Source organism: Centrocercus urophasianus, unplaced genomic scaffold (assembly GCF_019232065.1).
Source record: "Centrocercus urophasianus isolate 14NV4802_14NV808 unplaced genomic scaffold, USGS_Curo_1.0 seq_10, whole genome shotgun sequence".
NCBI lineage: Eukaryota > Metazoa > Chordata > Aves > Galliformes > Phasianidae > Centrocercus > Centrocercus urophasianus.
Window position 1 is genome coordinate 63446044 of NW_024884142.1, and position 21501 is coordinate 63467544.

A 21501-nucleotide genomic window follows, 5' to 3' on the forward strand; every position below is an offset into this window, starting at 1 on the left:
GCTTCCCTGGGCAGCTGTTCCTATGTAGCGATGTAATGCTCTGAAGACAACCTGTAACTGAATTGTCAGAGCGGCGTGAAAAACAAAACAAAAATTGTAGCTGATTAATTAAAACATAGTGAATATCTTCACTAACGGAAGAGGCATTCAACTTTTAGGTAAAATCAGCATAAAAGCAAAACAGATTTTTTTTTTGAGAATAGAGAACAAAGCGAAGCTCAATGACAAAATCAACTTGTTTCTTCCAGTTTTCATTGCAAAGTCCTTTAAAATAGCATTGTGATAAAAAGCATATCTAATGTCAAAGCTGTGCCAAACTAATAATATGCCATGAGATTTCTGGAAACGAAGTGGAGGTCATCAATGGTTCTAATTTTATCCTGCGACTCTTTTTATGGAAGATATACGTTGGTTCATTTAGCATTCCAAATAAAGTTCTGCCACAGAAGTTGGAGACTGTGCTTCATTCTTTCGTCCGTTTGCAAATAGAAAATAGACTTATTCCAGTTTTAATTATTTAGTTTCTAGCCAGTGCTTGTGTATGTGTCTTTGAAAATAGGTTGACTCAAAATTGCTGTGCATGTTAGAGATCTCATTTAATAAAATAAATTAACTTCACTATCGGTGACAGTGAGATTTGTAGATTTACTGAGGGTAGGTAAGTCTGTAGTTCTTTAATGTGTCTTAAAACTTAATATTACGTCTCCAAATGACAGCATGGTGAAATGAATCGGAAAGTAAATCCAAAGCAAACTGGCAATACTGATAATGTCAAGGTGTTGCAACTGGTGCCACATTGATGGAGTACTGCCTGTAAACGCTGACAGCAGGTGACTAATTTGAGCAGTGAAGGTACAGGAGCAATTTCTGAAATTATTCAGTATTTTTTTTCATCTGTATACAAGATGTTAATGTATTTTTAGTATGAAAATCAAGTCATTAATTCATGTGTTGCACACTGCCAGGTGAGATGCTGTAAGGCTTTTAATTGCATCTATATTTTTTTTTTTTTCTAGAAGTGTATACTTTTTATATTTAAGAGTGTTCTTCTGAAATTTTTGAAGTCATACTTCTGAGAACATGTTGATAATTACAGTTTTTACTCATACAAAAAAAAAAAAAAAAAGCAGGGATGGAAAGCAAAACAAATGGGCTATATAGTCAGTTGGTGATGGGAAGAAAACTGGATGTGACACTTTAAAGGCCAGGATAAAAGAGCAAGCTATTAGCAAAAGCAGAAAAATTCTGTTCAATTTCTGAGCTGTTTTTTCAACTGTAGCATTTCTCAAAACTGCATTTTGGAATGGTGTTTTTATTTTTTTCCTTTCAGACTGCGGTGAGCTTCAGAAATCAACCATGGGCATTAAAGGTTTACAGGGATTTGTGGCGAGAGTTTGCCCTGACGCATGCAGAATGGTAGATCTGAAAGAGATGGCAGAAAAACACCGCGTCGATCATCCAGATGTCACGCCTGTTATTGTAGTAGATGCCATGAGTTGTGTTCGACACTGGTACACACCAGAATCCTGGGTGTGTGGTGGCCAGTGGCGAGAGTACCTTACTGTTTTAGAGGATTTCATCGAAACTTTTAAAGCAGCTGGCATCGAGTTGGTGTTTTACTTTGATGGAGTGGTGGAAGAGAAAAAGAGAGATGAGTGGATCAAACGGAGGCAGCAGAATAACAAGGAAATAGCCAACCTATTTCAGTTTATCAAGACTCACAGGAAACAGCCGGGGAGAGGAATGTTCGTTCTTCCCTCAGCTTTGCCTACTTTTACACGGTTTGCTCTAAAGTCACTTGGTCAAAAAACAGTGTGCACATTGCAAGAGGCAGATTTTGAGGTGGCTGCATATGGTTTGCAGCATAACTGCATGGGAATTCTTGGGCAAGATAGTGACTACCTCATCTATAATACATCTCCCTATTTTTCCATTGAGAAGCTCTGCTTGGACAGACTAGTCACTGTTATGTACTCCAGAGAAGATCTTTGCCGTGCGCTAGGTCTTAATATGATGCACCTTCCTCTCTTTGCTTGTTTGCTTGGCAATGATGTTGTTCCAGAAAACATGCTGGAAGGCTTCTGGCATAAATGTTTAGTCATCTGTCCCTCCAGGAATAAGAGCTACAACAGAAGAACAAGCATAATTCTAGCTGTAGCAAAATATATCTCCAAAATTCCGTGCATGTACAGCAGCCTGAAACACTTGGAAGATATGCTACCTCTGGGATCAGACAAGACATTACTTCACAGAGGAATGGAGTCCTATCTTTTGCCAGGGCAGCAGTCTCCATGGATTCCTCCTGATGCAAGAAATTTCAAAATGTTCTCAGGTCAAGAAGAAACACCCATGTGTCGAGATAAGGAAATCTTTCAGGTACTTTGGCTTCTAAAGCTTAATGGGCATTTAATTGTCGTGACTACTTAGTGAAAGCTGGTACTGAGTATGCTGATCCTATGTATTTAAATTAGAGCCATGATTAGAAGAGTTACATACTCAAGGCAGATGCAGCACATTTTAATTAAGTTGTTTCTCTCTTTTTGAAGTATCAGACAGGTCAAATAATGGGAAGCAGCACATGTATGGGCCCACAGCTGGGCAAAGAGATGTGCTTTCCAAGTATTGTACAATGGAGTAACTTGCTTTTTGCTTTGAGAAGCTGCAGGTCAGATACAGCTGGTTAACGGTCTGCTTGGTTGTGCCTGGCACAGGCAAAGTACCAAAGGGGAGCTGTGCTAAGAATGCAGAAGTTGAAATTGCTTTCATGGAGGTGTTGGAAAAGCTTCCAATAAATCTATATTTCATGATTTTAGGACCACGCTCATTACTGTTCAGATACATAATGCATGGATGAACCAAAAGCAGAGGCCTGTTAATTCTTAAAGGGCAGGTCTGCGTGAAGAAGTTTCACATATGGCTTCCTGCATGGGCAGAGATGCACTGGTGTTGGGTTGTGAAGAGGTACCATCTGCAGATTGGATATATTAATTAGGGTTGCCTGCCTGGCTAGTAGAAAACTGCTGCCAACACGTGCACTGATCTTTACACCAACTGGGCTACATTGCATCTGAGTCTGTACAACAGTAGTAAGTTTAGAGTATAAGTGCAAATGCACAGCAATTAAGAGAATGTATTGAAGTTTAATTAAAAAAAAAAAGTCTAAAGGGGATGATAGAATTACTGTTACTCTCTGTTTTGTTAGATACATAGGGGCTTTAAAGAGAGATATTTTTTTTGTCTATGTGTTACCAAGTTTCCTTTACAGCTGTTTTTCTGTTTCCTCCTTATATTACTGTCATGTAATCCTACAATGTACATTTTCCTTTTCAGAAAGCACTTAAAAGTTAAATTAAAACCTATGCAATGCTCATTTCAGCTAAACTGTAGGCATCTGGGTTTGATGTTAACCACACACAAATACAATACATGTAATTTTTCACTGTACTAGTTAAATAGAAGACACCATTGAAAAAAAAAAAAACATCACTACATCCTAATTAAATTTTGAAAAATACTGTTTCTGTTTGAAGTGCATGGAAAAATTAGGTAGAATGTAATCATCTATGTTGGATTACAGCCAGGACAATAGTAGTAATATCCTTACTCCTTAAGAGAACATATCATGTGGTATTTATGACAAGAGGTCATTATTTCTTGATCTTTCATTTTAAGGGTTGCAATTCTCTAGCACTGTGCATTGTGCATACTACTGTATGAAAATATTAATGTTTAGAAGCTTCATTGAAGAACGCCTCACTGTTGCTGCATAAATCCTATGTTAAGCCAGTCACTGAGCCAAGGAAATTACAGTCAAAATTGAAGACATGTTAACTAGACTTCTGCTTTTCTACAGGTGTTTAGATATTCGTATGTTGTGTGTGTGCTTTGTTTCATATTTTAGAATCTTCAAAATAATTCCATTTGCCCTGCACATTATATAAAATGCACATAACTGGCATGTTCAGCCCAGTTCCAAGTTCAAGGACATAACCTCTTGTTACCTCTTCCCTCGGGTTTGGTTTTGCTATATGTAAAAGCAGATTTGGGAGACTGCATTTCTTCCAGGGTAACCATAAGGATATTGTTATAAGAAAATGCTCTGTTGATTGTACAGAAGCCTACTGTTCATTTTGTGCTCATGTGTGCAGTTCTTTGGAAAGTATGACATTTCAGTTGAGTTAGTTTTGATCCATAATGAGCAAAGCTTGACTGCAGCTTTGAACTCCTGAGTTCCCATTCTGGCAGACGCTGGAATTCTGTGGATACAGTGAGTTTCTCTGATCCGGCAATTTGCAGTGAAAGAGGCTGAGAGAGTTGTGTGTGTGCACAACCCCAGTCACATAGATAACATGACACGTAGGGAATGCTGAGCAGAGAAACTTCAGTGCCTCTCACCATTCAGTATGGATCCAAGAGAGTCTACTACTGGTATCCCATGGAAATAATAGGTCTCATTCAACTGTTTGAGCGCCCCTACACTTTGGTTTGAGGTTGTGAAGTACCAAGTATGGCTGGTTCTGCCCTTGCCCAGTCTGGTTAGGTGCCTGAGAGCAACTCCGTTGCTTTTCCATGTAAGATGTTCTAGACCAGCAGTCCCTGTTGGTGCTCTCTAGGTACAGACGTGTCTGTACTCAGTGTGTAGTTAACCTGCAGTCTGGGCACTGCTGTGATTCTGCTTCTCAGCAAGTCTGGAGACCTTGTTTTCCTCACTGCAGCAGACTATTTCTTAACCTGGGAGAAAAACTATTGCAAGGTAATAAGTAAAATTGCAAGGTAAAAAACTGTGGTGAGTTTAAGTGTTCCAGATTCACCTCTGTGTAAACTACACAAACTCAACTACTCTTGGAAGAGTCTGGTGTAGTTCATCTTGAAATAGAATAAAAAGGTTGGGTTTTGTCATGATTTCACTTTTTTTTTTTTTTTTTTTTCCTTTAAGTGCACATACCCTTTTTTGAGAGGGAAAGATGAGTGACTAATGGAGGGCAGTTCATTTTTCTACATCTGCATTCAGAATTAATTCTAGAAATGATTACACTTTAGAAGATGTCACGGAGAAACAACTACCAATTTTCAGAATTCAGGGAGAGACTAAAGAGAAGGGCAATGATGAGTTCCCTGACAATCCCTATCCACAAAATGATACGTGTCTGAAAATATACTGTACTTCTTTTTTAATAAGTTCTTGTTCCCTCCCAAACATTCTGTCTACTTCTCCTGATAAAGTACTGTGTCTTCCAGTAATGAATGCATTTATTTTTTTCTGTTTGATTGTTCTTACTTTTGAAGATAACGCCTTCTTTCTTTGAACAGTTAGCTAAAGAACATCACATCCAATCTGAAAATTATGCAATCTTCAATATCCTGAGTAATGGAGAGCTTGAGTGCAGCAACTCTTTGGAAGATGATTGTGATACAGAGATTCCTGGACAGGCACTCATCTATCGCCCTGCTCGTCAGCATATTTATTCTGTCTTGTTGGAATCAGAAGGAGGTAAGGTTGAGGCTCCTCACGCTACTATTCAAGCGCACTTTAAAATCTGAAATCTTGAATTCATTGTTTCATTGGCTAATTCAGCATGGCATTTAGGATAAAAGCTGGGCAGCTGAAATGTACTTTGTGAGGAACCAACAAAAAAAAAACTTCACAAATTGTTTTTCTGCATGTTGCTAAATTTCAGTGCTTTTAAAGAGATGTTTTTAAAAATATTTTCTTAAATGAGAAGTTATGGAAGTTGTTAATGATCAAAAGATTGAGCAAAACTGTGACGTTTAGGCCATTTTAAGAGTTTGAGAGGGTATGAAGCCTTATTTTGCTTTAGAAAGTATAGCTCCTAGTGAATTAGCTTCAGCTGTAATATTATTCTGCGAAACAGTAATGCACTGTTGCCATTTTACCTTCTGTTGACTTTAAGTTTGCAATTTTAAGAACATTTGATAGGCAAATGTATTTATTGCAGTAATACAAACACAAGTAGTCATGCTGGTGATTATTAGTGCTTTTATGAATGTGGAAGAAAGTGAGATTTATTTATCCAGCGGTATAAGTAGATTCTGCAGTGGGTGTATCTGTGCTTTTATTCTACTTTAAGACACAGAATTATTTATGCTCTCAGTGGCTTTTAGGCAGTGACTTGAAAGTTAACTGCATTGCAGTTTTATTCTTTTTAATATGTTGCTAATCACTTTACATTTTTATTAATGAAAGTGCAAAACTATCTACTTAATATTCGAAATTCAAAGCAAAGCCTTATATATTAAGTACCTGACTTCCTTCACCAACTGGAGTTTGAAGTCACCATAATAGGAAAAAAAAATTGGAAAAACTGAGTCAGAGTTTACACAGTCCTTTAGAGAGAATAACAAAAAGCTCAGCAGTAGCCATGCACATCTGTCATCTTTCATTTTTCGGCCTACTGCCTCTAAATTTTGTAGACAATTATAACTTGGTTGGGTTTTGTTTATTCCTCTACGCAGCAGGATGTTCATTGATGTTTTCAGAAACACCCCGACCCAAAACTTCCAATTAACAATTGTTGCTGCAAGATGGCAGGGTAGTGGGCAGATTTGCATCTGTGTTAGTTTTTTGTAGTACTCAGATGAAGTAGATCAGAATTGAAATGCAGAAACATTAATTTGGAATTCTAATGAATATGAAATTTGGACATGAAGGAGATTTTATTTTAAAAGAATTCTATTTTTTAAAATAAAACCACAGATAACACGTATTACTTGCTCTCAGTTCATGCTTCAAATTCCAGAAAAAAAATTCTGCAGTAGATTAAGCTGAACACCCCCAGTCCTTACCTTTCCAAAAAGATACAAGGAGTGTATCTGCATGGGTCCCATATTAAATCTGCATTTATTAATTTCGTGCATGTATTTACTAGCTGCTATAACTGTGTTGCTTTCCAGTATTTCATTGGTTGGTATTTTATTCCAGTGTATATTTGCTTCCAGAGCAAAAGTGTAGACCATTGATTAGTCTCTATAGAGATTTATAAGTAAATGTCCATGTTACTTTTTAATGAATTTCCTTCCAAAGCTACAAGGCAGTAGCGTTCTCCACAAAGCAGAATTCTTTACCAGTTTTACTCAGATAAAGTCAATTATTTTTTGTAATTCAGTGAGAGGTAGAAGGGGAAGATGTAAACTACGTTGTATGCAGATTGTCATATGATGTAGAATTACTTTGAATTAGCATTAAAATAAGAGCTTACTGGAAGGAATCAACCAATTAAGTTAGTGCACATGGAGTCTGCTGCCATCATGAAAAACTGCCACTGTAGTTCACCCAAAACCAAGTTGGCTAACTACATGATGTTCCATTTTGCAGTTTGGATACTGGCCTCTCTGCAGTTCACAAATCTGCTTATTTACTGTTTAAAATAGAGATAACAGCAGCCAATATTTTGCAAAAGCAGTGATTGCAGTTTTATTTAAGAACAGGTGAAAATTATTTAAACTGCTTTGTCTACCTTGAAACAAGAAGCTCTTGTAAGTTTTGAATGTTTAAGTTGAGGTTTTTAAGTAGCCTAAGATACCCAAGAATCAACAGGAGCTGTGTATCATATCCTTTGAAATCACTTGCATAGAGTATGCCACTTTGCCTGAAGCCATAGCGTAATAAGCAGTGCCAGCTGAATTCTCTTGCACAGCCACTCATTTCAGTCCCTTTGCAACCTGACAGTTGTGCTGGTGCAGCTGTTTGTGATGCTACATGGTGACCTACATTGAGAAACTGAAAATAATCACTTTTTCCCCTCTTACTTTCTTGCAGTTGAGTAACTAACCTGGTTCTGTTTCCCTGTCCAGCTCTGTAGTCACGAACAGTTATGGTGAAGGAATGACAGGGAGTAGGAATGAATGAATCAGCTCTTACCTGAAAATGTGAGCAAGTGTGCTGGAAGAATTGCTCATGGAGCTATGACTTTGACTGTAATTTGGTGTATAGTGAGCACTTTTACTCTCTGAAATGTTGCCAGAATCAGAGCCTTATTTTGACTCAGTGAAAATAAACAGGAGATTGATGGTGATCTTGACAATACACCATTTGTTGCCTATCTTTTTAAAAAATATATATAATTAATACTATTAGAGCTTCTTCTCATCATTGGGTTGAGTATTGTTTATAGTGATACATAAGCTGACAACTTCTAGCGTTGCTCTTAGAACAATTGTACTATTAGAAAAAATTACAGAGGAGGGAAAAACAACAGTAAGTAGTACAGCCAAGCTCTTTTGTGCACAAAGAATTCAGAACAAAGCCGACAGGTTTTGGCACGAGCTCAGTTCATGGAAATACCTGCACCAGTTGCAAGGTTATGTAATGTGGCCTGAACACGTGGCCAGCTCCTGGAAGTCCTGGCATCACTCCCAGTTCTAAGATTAGCAGCCAAGACTGACCATGCCTTTGACACTGTCAAAAACAGGCCATTAGGAGAATTTTTGCCAGTTACCACCAGGGATAGCTCAGTAGGGCTGTTGTTGCAGGTGTAGAGGAGCACAGAATTTCCAGCAGTCTCTAATTTTGGTGTTTTGCACATAACTAATTTTTTTTTTTTTTACCTGCTAGGCAGACTTTTCATGGTTCATTCAGAACCTATTTAAGCAGAGGAGCTGCTGTTGGTGATATTCTGTATATGCATTGTTGGGGGGAAAAATTTGAAAAGTTAAACCTTTTCTTTTTAATTTTCCCCTAGCAACAATTCCATGCCAGGAGGTTTGGCATTTATTAATCAAACCTGTATTTTGTTCTTGCTAGGTTAATGTGATGTGAATTTGCATGACTTGGGTTTTAGCTGTATTTATTTGGCATCTTATGAGAGCAGTCATATATTTCTGTTACTAAGGATTATAGCAATGAAAAGCACTGAGCTGATGTGAAGCTGCATAGATTAAAAAGATGATACTGTAAGTTTGCCACTATTTTCTGTTTTTACTGTACTTGAGCTCAATGGGTGATGTACAAATAGTATTTCACTAGCATTTGGAATCAAGTGACATTTTGATGTTTTGTGAGTTGTGGAGCTTTGTGGCTCCCCCAGCTTCCCTCAGCAAAGTTTTGTATTTCCATGTTCCTGCTGTCCTCTTAACTTCTCTTAACTTCTCACATCCACAGCATTCCATCATGCAATATATTGTGTTCTCAAGTATGTCCCTTATTGTCTGTTGCTCTCCACAGATCCTGTCTGTCTTTTTATTCAGCTCTATTTCTTCCATAGCTATTTGCCATCTTGATTTGAGGTGGAAAAGGTAACTTCACTTCCCTGCCTTTCTTTCAGTTGGTGCCCTGATAGGATCCTCTTGTCTGCCAAGTCACTGTCTTCGTGAAATGTTTTGCAATTTCATACGGTTGAAATCTTTTGTACTCTTCCATCTTGAGGTGGAAAAGACCTTTGGATCCATCAATTAATTAAAAGACAGGCATCTTAATTGTATAAGCCTTGCTTCCTTAAGAAACCTGGGAGTTTGAACAAGCTGAATGTATTGAATAAATCAGAGTAATTTACTTAATAACCCTTAAAACAGAATGCTTTGTGAAAGTGACTTTGGGATATTAAATTTGAAGCTTTTCTTAATGAAATAACATTGTCATAGGTAGTAATTTGTAATCAAGATGTGAAACTATTCATGTACTGGAATACTCAGTTTAATGTATTTGTTTTCCCTACTGAAGGAATTTTTCATTGTATTCTTTGTATCAGCAATTTTCAAACAATGAAGCATCCTAAGCACAGATGTAGGCCTGTCCTTTGCAATTCAAGCTGCCAACTCTTCAGTTTATTGGGAGCTTGCACTGTAGGTCCACGGTTAAGGAAGAAAGAAGAAGCAGGGCAGTAAAATGTTTTGTCATGTTCTTTTCTTCTTCCATATCCCTGAGACTAGCACCATATCTGAGGGATTTTATGCCAGCAGTCATTTTCTGCATGAAACTATGGACAAGGTCAGGAAACAGCTTCCCTTGGATTTTAAATGTGAGCTCAACTTTACAAGTCGGTATGGGGTAGAGAGTGTGTTGCTTAAAAGTAGAGAAACTTTTTAAGTAAAGAAACACCTTAGTCTTTACATGGGATGGTGAGGTACGGTTGGGGTTTGAGGGCTAACAAGCCACTTGAGCTATTAGACATAAATCATCTTTTTATACCAGATAAAGATTGGGAACAATGGCATCTAAAAGCTCTGCATCTTGCTGTGGTGTGACTCCACTGCTGTGAGCTTTCAAATAGATAGTTAAAGCCTCCTATAAAATTTTATCTTTACAGGCATGGGAAACATCAGGTCAAGTTGAGAAGAGAACCGTGTTGAGGACTGGCTGCATATGTGGCCCTGTGAGGTTGAGGTAGCTCATGCAGGTCCCTAAGCTACACCAAATGCCTCCACAGCTGCCTGAACTGCCTTAGAATAGGAGGGCCTAAAATTGGATGAAAGATGTTGTAGAATGTTTTTCACTGACTTTTTCATCTGTATTTCTGACTGCAATTCCCAAGTCAAAACACCGCATTTATTGTGCATAATAAAAACTCTCACTTGTCCTGATAGTTTGTCATAAAGATAGTAAAATTAATTTTTCTTGCTTAGTTTGTTTTTAAAGAAGCTGAAAAAACATGTCATTATGAAATACTTTCTATTACATAGAATCCTTACCACCACTCTTTATTTTATACAATTGTCAGTACTTGCACTTCTATTACTCACCCAATTCTGTCTATTTTTAGATGGAGCCTGTCCTGTGGTAAAAGAGTGGTTTGTCTATTGTGGAAATCCTCTACAGGAGCCAGACCTGATACAACCTGTGCAGCCCTCTATTCCAGGTAGGATGAAATAGTGTTTAAATCTGAAATAGTGACATCACTGAAATCAGGTTAGAAGACATCAGACATCCGAAGACATCATCAGACATGATATCCAAAGTGGTTGTGGAAATCTGGGAGCTAAACTAAAAATGCTGTATGCCTATAATTGCTTCCATTTGCCCTGTGTAATTATAAGAGGATTCAGCTTTGAGCTATATCTTATTATTGTGTCTTGTGGAACCCAGTGCTAATTCAGACATTTATTCTAAAATGCAAACAATTCCTTAAATGTTTTAAATACTGCTCTGAGGCCACGATAAGTAGTGTGCGGGGCTGTAATTAAAATTCTCCTGTGGAGCTGAGAGAATGAGTTAATGAGACTGGTGGAGAATATGGCAATTTTAGACCACCTGAACTCAGAAAAGAGAACCCAGTTTTCAGCAGAAGTGCAGTGGGGCTACCTGTTTTTGTGTGGTGTCTTTCACTGTCTTAAGTACTGAGTGTTTTGTATGTTCATACCATCTTTCCTTTGGTAAAATATGTATTCTTGAGCGCTCTTCGTGAAATCATTATTATGAGAGATGTGTTCATGGGGAAGGATACTTTAATTAAAAGATTGGGCACTCATCTCTTTATCACTAAACTGTATCATGCTATACTCTATATACTCTCTCTATATATATACTAACACTATATATAAGTCTAGAATAGGAAGTAAACAGTACTATATCATTTTTGGTTCTTTTGGTTTGTTTGTTTTTGAGAGGGAAAATTGTTCTAATCGTTAATTTGACCATGCTACTGTGCTTGCAACCACTCTATCTTTATTCTCACAGTTATAGCTCTCTTTCTCTTCAACCAGTAGTACGTGGATCCAGGAGCTCAGAGGATTTGTGGTCTTTATAGGAAAAACATTATTTCCATTGATATACCTTTGATATCTTGTTAAGAAAAATGATCAGCTAATGTATTTTTTAGAGTAATTTCTAACGCTTCTTTCAGTATTCAGAGCTTTGCATAGCAGTCCTCTTTCTGATCTGGTTTAAATCCTTTCACTGCTTTTTTGTGAATATACACATCAAGTTGGAGCACGCTGCCTTTTTTGTTGCTGTTTTTAGGGATTGCTTTAGATGTTACAGTAAAATGTCTCTTAAAATATCCTAGGATTGTATGTTTGTCTTCATTATTAAAGCTGGTAATACCTTAGAACAGTCTTCAAATTCAAGATTGATGGAACGACAGCTGATCTTTAGATAGCAGCCTGTTCAAAATCCTTTTGAAAGGACATGTTTGGAAAGAATTGAGTTATATAAACAAAGTGCAAACAAGCCCTTCATTTGATATACGATAATTTCACTGTGCAGTAGCTCCAATATGTTATTAGCAGAACGATTATCTAATTGACTTGATGATGGCATAAAATCATCGTGAAATTTTCCAGATGGATATGAATAGGCAGGGTAAAAGCTGATTTGCCTGTCCTGTAGAACTGTTTTATTTCAGTGTATAATGGTGTGAGAACATGCAATTGTAAAACAAACAAACTCAAAGAAGTATAAATGATTTCTATATAGTTACTCTCTGATTGCATGGTAAATATTATGGTATTTATTGTTGTGAAATGTTCCTTCCTAGGTAATATAGTACCTTCTTCCTTTCTTGGGAGGAATGTACTCTGATTCTACTGCTCTGCAAACATATCATGCACAGAACCCACCTTCATGTTGACAGTAAATAAAATTTCAAATTACTTTGAGTTTGTTTGTGTACAGCAGCTGCATATCAGGAGTTTGTAAAAACATTATCTTTGGAGACATAATCTTCACTAACTCAGTAATGAAAGGCTGTTCTAGCAGACTATTAAAAAGGGGGTGGAGGACTTCTAGTGTTTATTTTTAGTGCTCTGTTGTCATTCCTTCAGCGAACAAATATTTTTCTAAAATTTTTGCAGTCCATATTTGTATGCCTTACATTCGCTCATGCATCTTTTATTTTCCACAGCACGTCTTTCTAATTCACCAAATAAGGTTCTCTACAGCGCATCACATTTTTCAGACAGGGATCACATTTAGAGCTACATTTAAAGAAGTTTTTAAGGGAAGTTAAGAGTTCAAAGCTGTCAATCAAGATCAGGTTACTCAAAAAAAGACAAGAAACCTTAGGAGGAACTATTTGAGAAATCACAGGTGCAATCAGTCTGAGGAAGTTCTTTGTTTAATTTTTTGGGGGAAAAAAGAATAGCATCACAGTAACTACTTTAGAAGTGTACTGAGAATATATGGGAAATCTTGGCTCTTGTATTTGATTTGGGATAAAAAAGAAAGAATATTTAGTATGAATTTTGAATTGTGCTTCATTAAAAATTATAGATTTCACATTGATCTTTTTTTAAAAAAAAAGTGTTTCTACCAATGCATGGATTTTTGTGTGTAAAACAGCAGAACTGCCTTGAATATGAAAAGCTTGCTGGTGATATATTGCTTTTTTTTTTTTAATGAAACATTGAATCCTAATGGTTGTAAAGTGATAGTTTAAAATGTGTTTAAACTAAAGTGTTTATTATTTATATGCATTTTTCTTGGGAGAATCTTCTGAATTAGCATTTCTGCTTGTTCTCTTTCTATTTCTCTTTCTCCCTTCTGGAATGTTTCCTTTCAGCTGAATGAGTGTGATTGCAATGTTTCCCACACACCAACAGAGCATTATTTAAAGTGATTTTAAAACATGTGTCTGAGAAATGAATTTCATTAGAAGATCTATGATCTAAGAAATTACTGTTTAACATACATAATGTGTGAACATCCATTTGACGTCTATACGATTTGTTATGGAACGAAGTTTTAAAATCTTTACTGGACATGTACAGATTTCACATTTCATTTTATTCCTGGAAACATATGGGATATTGTAGCTTGTTGTGTATGTAGACTTCTTTATCCTGAAGGAGTCTGGATATACTTTCAGTCTTCTAATCATTTTATCTTGCAGGAATATGCCATGAATATGCTCATATTCCAAGTACTTTTTTCTGATACTGATTCCTGAATGCTTCTTTAATTGTCAGTTTTAAGTGTCATTTGGGTTTCTAGCATCTTTAGAATTGGCCAAGGTTGATCATATGTTAAGATTGAGCACTCCTGTATACCGAGCATTGTCCAGTATATTTTTATAATCTTATTTGTGTTGTTTAGTTTTTACATGAGCGTGTAAAACAATGAAATATTGCTGTTTTGTTGCTGGTGTTCTAAAGTGAAATGTCAACAGTCACTACTTCAAACTGATGTAAACAGTTTCATATCATACATTTGTGTCCATATACAGAATGATGATATAATTTAAGTTGGTAAGAAGGTGAGAGTCACCTTTGTGTAAGTCCAGTGTTCAGTGATCCCATAATGTTAATGCATTTTGCAGGCAATGTGTCTTCATAAATCAGTTATTGAAGTTCAAACAAATGAAATATTTTTCATGATGACAGCGTGTTTAAATTTATGAAGGGAAAAGGGGGAAAAAAATAGCAAATTATTTTTCTCTCACCTATTTTTTGACCGTATTTGTATTCATGCAAATACTACCATTTCACCCCCATGGAGTTTTTTGTGATCTTCCCTTTCTGAGAGTGCCCAAGGACTACAGTTTATATGCTACTGAATACTGTTTTCACACAGTCTTGTGTATATTGAGAATAACCGTAAGCGTATGCAGATCAAGTCTCGTTCTGTAGTTCATGGGACCTTATGATTTCTATGACCCAAATAGGATAAATACCTTTCTCATGACTAATCTTTACAGTAAAGATGTATCAGTTGTATTTTTGAGCACGTTTTGCTCTATTTCTCTCCCTTTTGTTACTCACTTGTGGTCGTTGTTTTTTCAAAGTTAGTTTAGTAAATATTTAGATGTGTTAAAAAAGCAAAATACTTCTCATTCTTGTCCAAGTAGCTTTCTCTTTCAGGAGAGTTTTCCAGTTGCTGCAAATACACTGTAAGATCTAAACTAGAGCAGAAATCTGTTTTGGGGATCTACTTTGTATGAATCTTAGGTCTGTTGACTGTACACGTGGTCCTGAGGAAATCATTAAACTCCAGTGTATTTGTTTGCTTTACTTATCTTTCATTTAAGGGTTAATAAATGGCTCTCTCTTGATTATGACATGGAATTTAATTATTTGTAGAATGCATTGAGACTCTTTCAAAAAAATAGTGCCTTTGGCGGTATGTGCCAAAAGGAGATAGTGTCAAGTTTTCTTTCCCAGAGTAAATAACTCATAATTCATCGGTACCTCTTTTTCCCAGGCGCAAGTCAATTTCACTTCTTAAAGTATAAGGGACTGTTTATGGAAGAAATGTCTCAAATTTTTTGTTGAGCTCTCTCAGTATAGATATGTAGCCTTGATTATTGATGTAGTTCATGGTTTTGCTCTGAAGAAAGAAAAATTTCTATTATTAGGTATGCCCTTGGATGCAATTCGTTTTTAAAAAGTACAGTCAGAAAGGGAACTGATTCTTGGAGTTTCTCCTCATGCAGCTGAACGTGAACCTTTGGGAAAGCAGAAGCCGCCAAAACTTTTTGGGCTTACCTGAGTAAAAATAGTCTCGCAGCTTACATTAATTTAGCCTTGGTAGGAAAAGTTGGCTTTGTTTTGTTCTTACGCATGTAATCTTTGCATTTCTTCCTGGAATTCACTCTGCTATCTTTTATTTTCTTAAAGCAACAGTTACCACTATCTAAACCAGCTGTATCATGCTGTCCATACGTGTCCTCTCACCACCAATGTTTGTGATATCTCTAATCTACCTTTCTAACCCTAATCAAGTTATTGTTGTTGTGTTTTATTGTTTGTTTTTTGTTTTATGTACGTTTTGTCCCACAAAGATTAGAAACTTACGGTTTGTACAGTGGTAGTTCTTTACGTAGTTAAAAAATTGGATGAGAAATTTGGTCTTAAACAGTAAAACAGACGTACACTGGGGAGATGAAGAAAGCAAATACTAAGAACTTTCTACTTCCACCTTCTCTGTAGAATTAGTACCATTTGGTTAATGAGCTTTCTTGGCTAAATAAACATCATCTGTATAAATTCAGCACCTTGTCACTTTAATAATTTATTATCACCAAGTGTTCCTAACTGGACTACAGCAGCTGCACATCTCAAAAAAAAAAAAAAAAAAAATAAAAGTGTTACCAAATGCAGCTTAATTGGCCCACATTTAAAATTTACACCTCTTTTATTTATCTACAGAAGCAGCAGTGCTTTATGGTAGGAATCAGTCAGTAATTGGGCTTCTTAGGCATAGCCACTTAGCTGTTCTGTTATTTCATGTGCATTAGTGTTTATTTAGATAATGGCTTAAATGTAATTTAAATAGGGAACAAATATTACATTGGATAATGCGTCACAAGTTGGGAGATGGTAACAGGGAGTAAATATTAAAGATTTAGACATTATGGTGAAAGGAACTATAGGAAAGCCTGGAGAGATATATTATACATCACCAGTGACTGTTCTTTTCTATGTGTTTGCTGCAATGTTTTGTACGTCTGCCTAGGGACTACAGAGTGCCAGATAGCCTTGATTTTTTTATTTTTATTAATTTTTCCCCAAACTTGCTAGTGATCTTACCGCAGAGTAATTATGCCAGCACAGCGTTCTGTTGAGTGCAATGTCTAGCTTTGCCAGCAAAATGGCATAAGTAGCCAGTTTGTTCCTTAAGGTGGTTAGGAGAAAGGAGATTCTGGCATACCTCGAGGGAGTCCAGTGCACTGTCACTAGGAGAGAAAAGAAAGAGACACTGTCATATCCCACTGAATCACTGTTTTATGATGAAACTGATCTCACCTAATGCTCTTGGGGAGTAGGGGAAAGGACAAACTTTAAGCCATCCTTTATTCTTGCAAAGGGTAAATGTCTCAAGGTTGTCTGTGTTCTGTAACAGTTGAATTCAGTCCACTCTTCTTAAATGTTACTATATTGATAGAATCATAGAACCCTTAGAGTTGGAAGGGACATTTAAAGGCCATCTGGTCCAACTCGCCTGCAGTGAGCAGGGACATGCACAGCTGCATCAGGTTGTCCAGGGCCAGATCCAACCTTACCTTGAAAGTCTCCAAAGACAGGGCATCCATCACATCTCTGGGCAACCTGATCCAGTGCCTCACCACCCTCACTGTAAAATACTTTGTCCTTAAATCTAACCTAAATCTGCCCTCTTTTAAGCCAAAAACCATTTCCCCCTGTTTTATCACAACAGACCCTGCTGAAGAGTCTGTCCCCTTCTTTCTTGTAGCTAACCTTTCAATACAATTTGTTTGAATTAAAAGCCTTAAATATTTGGTGGTTTTTTTTGTTTTTTTTTTTTTCAAAAAAAAACGGGTTTTGTCAAATTACTGTTACTGTCACTCTATGGTCCTTGCAAGTGCCAAAAGCAGATTAGTTGTTTCCTTTCAAATTGTAATTTGGAATGCATATTTTATCTTGTTGCTGTTAAGATAAAATAATGGATTTCTTTTGTAGGTGGAACACCTAATTTGAAAACGCTGTGGTTTGCCAAAGGACCTGACGTGGAAAAGCAACGATACAGTACATTTCTGGCATGCTTTCACCTTCAGGATGCAATGGAAGAGCTCCAGGCTCTAGAAGCACCTGTTGCAGCATTCTGCTGCTTGCTGACCTACCTTATGCTGCAGGTAACTGGGACAGTTACTGTTTCTTCGGCTGCCAGCTCTTATAGGTGTGATTGACTAGTAAACTTGCTTGCTGGCCTGTGGGCAATTTTTCTTATAATCATTACTGGAGGCACAGTTGATCAAATACAATAATAATGCATTGCAGCATTTTAATTACCCCATTTGACATGCATCACCCTGTTTAAAAAACATGGTTTTTTTAGTAGTTCATCGTAACTCTCACATGTCCATGACAAAGTCTCTTGGGCAGTTTAACAGAGAGTGTGAATAGAGGAGTTTTTCACCCTTTTGAGGACTTGTTTGATAATTAAAGCTTTTCTTAGTGTTTACGTAGTGTCATCAAAAGAAGAAATCTCAAGTGACTATGCAAGCTATGCCAGCAGACACTATAAGTATTTAGTTGACTCTCACTACTTTTCATACCAGCTTGTATTCTACTCCATTTCAAGTCAGAATTAAGGATATGGCCCTTCTGATTAAATTGTTCAGGTGATCACTAGTTAGTAGTTAGAATTCTAAATGCCTGGCAGCCTGCAGACTAGCTTATTTATAATAAAAAGGAATGGAAGTTTAAATGCAATATTACTTCATTAATTATATTTCTTCTATGTATAATGTGTTGTTTATGCTTGCCACCTTTCAAATGTGTTTTCACAACTATATTTTTCTCTCTGAGAATTAGAAAATTATAATGCTTTTATCTAATCTAGAGAACTCTAGCATTTTTACTAACACTGAATTACATTTCATCCCTTGTTTTGATTTTTTGTTTTTTGTTTTGTTTTTTTTCAAAAGGGCTGACAACAGCAGGACTAGGGGAAATGGATCCAAGTTGAAGGAGGGAAGATTTAGGTTGGATGTTAGGGGGAAGTTCTTTACAAGGAGAGTGGTTAGGCCCTGGAACGGGCTGCCCAGGGAGGTTGTGGATGCCCCATCCTTGGATGTGTTCAAGGCCAGGTTGGATGGGGTCCTGGGCAACCTGATCTGAATGTGTGTGTTTGGTGGCCCTGCTAGGCAGGGGGGTTGGAACTACATGATCCTTGAGGTCCCTTCCAACCCGGGTGATTCTGTGATTCTGTGATTCTGTGATCTGTGATTTTTAGACTTTACTTGTTTTGTCTTAGTAACAGAATTACACTGGTTTGTGATAAGTGAAAACAGATTCTCTCTAGGTTTCCTATTGGTTTTTTCTTTCTTTATATATGTTTGTTCAGTCTTAGATGATGCATTGAGGCAGTATGTATGGGAATTAAACAAATGATCTATATAGCTCCTTTTGTTCTTTAATCTTTATATAGCAGGATATTAATGGAAATATTTTTTTAAGATCAAAGTCCTGAAGCCACATTTCATGCCTTACCATTTCAATGCAGCAAGATAAGTATTGTGTACTTTGCTTTAAAGACACAGTTTAATTTTTCCGTGTTTGGATATGATATGTTTTCACACTTATTTGTCATGCTATTCTGTATAGTCTTCCATAGTATGATTATTTGAGAATGTTTTCTTCAATGTGATTAAGAAGTTAAGTAATGGGATAGATCACCTACAGAAAAGTGTATTTACTGAGCCTTGAACACAGAATATTAATAAAATGAAATAGATCCCTTTTAGGGATATGGTCTTCAGAACTTATCATCCAAAAACTGCTGTTAAAAACAGAGGAAAATAGTTTTGTGACTCTTATTTTCAAGAACAGCAAAGACATCATGCCAGATGATGGAATGATTTTCATGGCAGTGCTGGTTTCTCAACATCTGTCCCATTTTCAGCGCTCTGAGTTGCACAGGTACATTCTACCCTGTGAACCAGACTAGCAATCTGATTTGGATTAAAATGTGTTTCATTGCTTAGTTGTTTAGTGCTCTGATGTTGCCATTTGTTCTCTTGGGGTGTTTGATAGGAAGAACAAGAGTAAGTGTCGGCAACTGCACTTTGAGTTGAGAGTAGTACTTCCACTTGTTATTATAGCTGAGAAAACAATGTTTGTCTAACTGTGGTCTAATTCTTGTCTTTACACTTCAGCCTTGCATTTGTATTAAAGAGCTAAGGTGGATTGTTAACGTGTGGTGATTTAAGCTACATAGTTTTAGGTTGCCTTGGGCAGGCTAACATCATTTCCCTCAGCTCATGTGAGGGAGAATTGAACTTCATAACAGTTTCATTTATTGTCTTTTAATCTAACCTGAAACTGTTGGGCTTTTTTTTTGTTGTAGGAATCAGGATAAGTGAGTACCCAAGCTTCCACAAAATTTGTGTCATAACAGCATAAAGAAAGTGTTGATTTAAAGAGCACTCTTTTCAGTGAGGATGCTTTTCAAATATCCTCCAAACTGAGAACAAAAACAGTGGAAAAAAACCAGCAGGTCGATCATTAAAAATGGGAAGGGGAGTGAATGACTCCAGAGATCAAACAGTAGAGCCTCCAGAGAAAGGGGAGATAGAAACATTTACATTTTAAGTTTTTGTACTTTTATAGGAAATTTAACAGTGCAAGTGTGATAACTCGTCAAGCTGGGATATCAAATGAAGTATTTCACTGAAGAAGTGTTTTGATATTAATACAATTTTTGCTGATGATGCTCTCTTCAGGGTTTTTTGTTGTTGTTGTTGTTGTTTTTTTTTCCTGTTGAATTTGCAAGAAATCTTTGATTTGTTTTTCTTAGGACAGAATTGTGCAAGACTTGCTCTGTAGATGAAATTTCTATTACCAGGATCTATAAAATTCACAGGTTTGTTGCAACCTACACAAAGGTGATACCTGAGCTGAAATACAGGGCAACTTAGGGTTATTATCAGATCTTAGCAGCCTTCTTAGTGGAGCTAATGAATACTAAGGAACATTTGGAAGCTTAAAGCTTCTCTGATATCCCTTACATTCTCGTGCTTTATGCAAGGTTTAATAACTTCTTACAGAGGAAAGTATTTTACAATGAGATAAGTAGTAAGATCTGATAAGAAAAAAGCACAACACAACAAAACAAAACTATTCTCAGTAGTGGTTGAATAATTTATATCTTGAGGGTTGCTCTTCTTAAGCAAATAAATGAATGAAGTAATCATAGTCGGCTTCTTAGTGTTTCTTTTTCCTATTGATTTACATCAGTATTTTTTGTTATTTTTCTCATTCATTTTTTTCCTCTTAGTTTGTAATTCATATTAGTCTTAATAGAAACTCATAGGAGAATTGAAATGGGATTTGCATGACTTTCCCTGAAAATCAAGGCATTAAAAGATGGGCAGTGCAGTATTGTAGGTCTTACAGCCTTTTAGCTGTACTGTAATCCCACATTGCATATTTCCCCACTTTTGCAAGAGAAACTTTCCTTCAGTTTCCAATTGATAATAATTTTCAGTGCTTCGTGAATCTGATTTAGAGTCCTCTTTGTAGTCTCAACAGTTGTAATTGGTATGTTGTCTTGTTGCACATGTATAATTTATGTTGTTCACACAGAGGAAATAGATGATCAGAATTAGAGAGTACTGTCAGGGAGTTAGTCTGACTGGTACAGAGGCTTTGTCTTCATCTTGAGGTGATCATGTGCATCTAGAGAATCCCCAAATGCTTTTTCACAACTGTAAATACTCCTTGTACTCCCTTTTTTGGTAGAAATGTTTGAGTAAGCTATTGCATGAATTGAAAATTTTCCTTCATGTTTTCTTGAGTATTTTAGACTCAGTTTTCTTACAGCCTTGAGTTGTTCCCACATCTGTATGTAACAATTAACAGGTAACCATGTAAGCATTTGAATAAATCCTAATGGTTGTGACATCTATGTCAGAGAGCTGTTGGAGAGGGTCGAGAGGAGAGCCACAAAGATGATCAGAGGACTAGAGCACCTCCTCTACAAAGACAGGCTGAGGGAGCTGGGCTTGTTCAGCCTGGAGAAAAGAAGGCTGCGGGGAGACCTAATTGCAGCCTTTTAGTACCTAAAGGGAGCCTACAAACAGGAAGGGAGTCAGCTCTTTGAAAGGGTAGATAACTATAGGACAAGGGGAAGTGGTTTTAGGTTGAGGGAGG

At 36.8% G+C, this 21501-nt stretch overlaps 1 protein-coding gene across 4 annotated transcripts in view; it reads left to right on the forward strand.

Annotated features, from left to right (window-relative positions):
* The window catches only part of FAM120B (family with sequence similarity 120B), a 58567-nt gene that overhangs the window by 10945 nt on the left and 26121 nt on the right, over nt 1-21501 (forward strand). For all 4 annotated transcript variants that reach the window (XM_042809414.1, XM_042809423.1, XM_042809431.1 and 1 more), the window contains exons 2-5: nt 1331-2376; nt 5311-5491; nt 10716-10811; nt 17308-17480. In XM_042809414.1, the coding sequence (XP_042665348.1) occupies nt 1357-2376; nt 5311-5491; nt 10716-10811; nt 17308-17480 (1470 nt within the window). In that variant the 5' untranslated portion in view covers nt 1331-1356. The remainder of the gene's footprint in view (nt 1-1330; nt 2377-5310; nt 5492-10715; nt 10812-17307; nt 17481-21501) is intronic.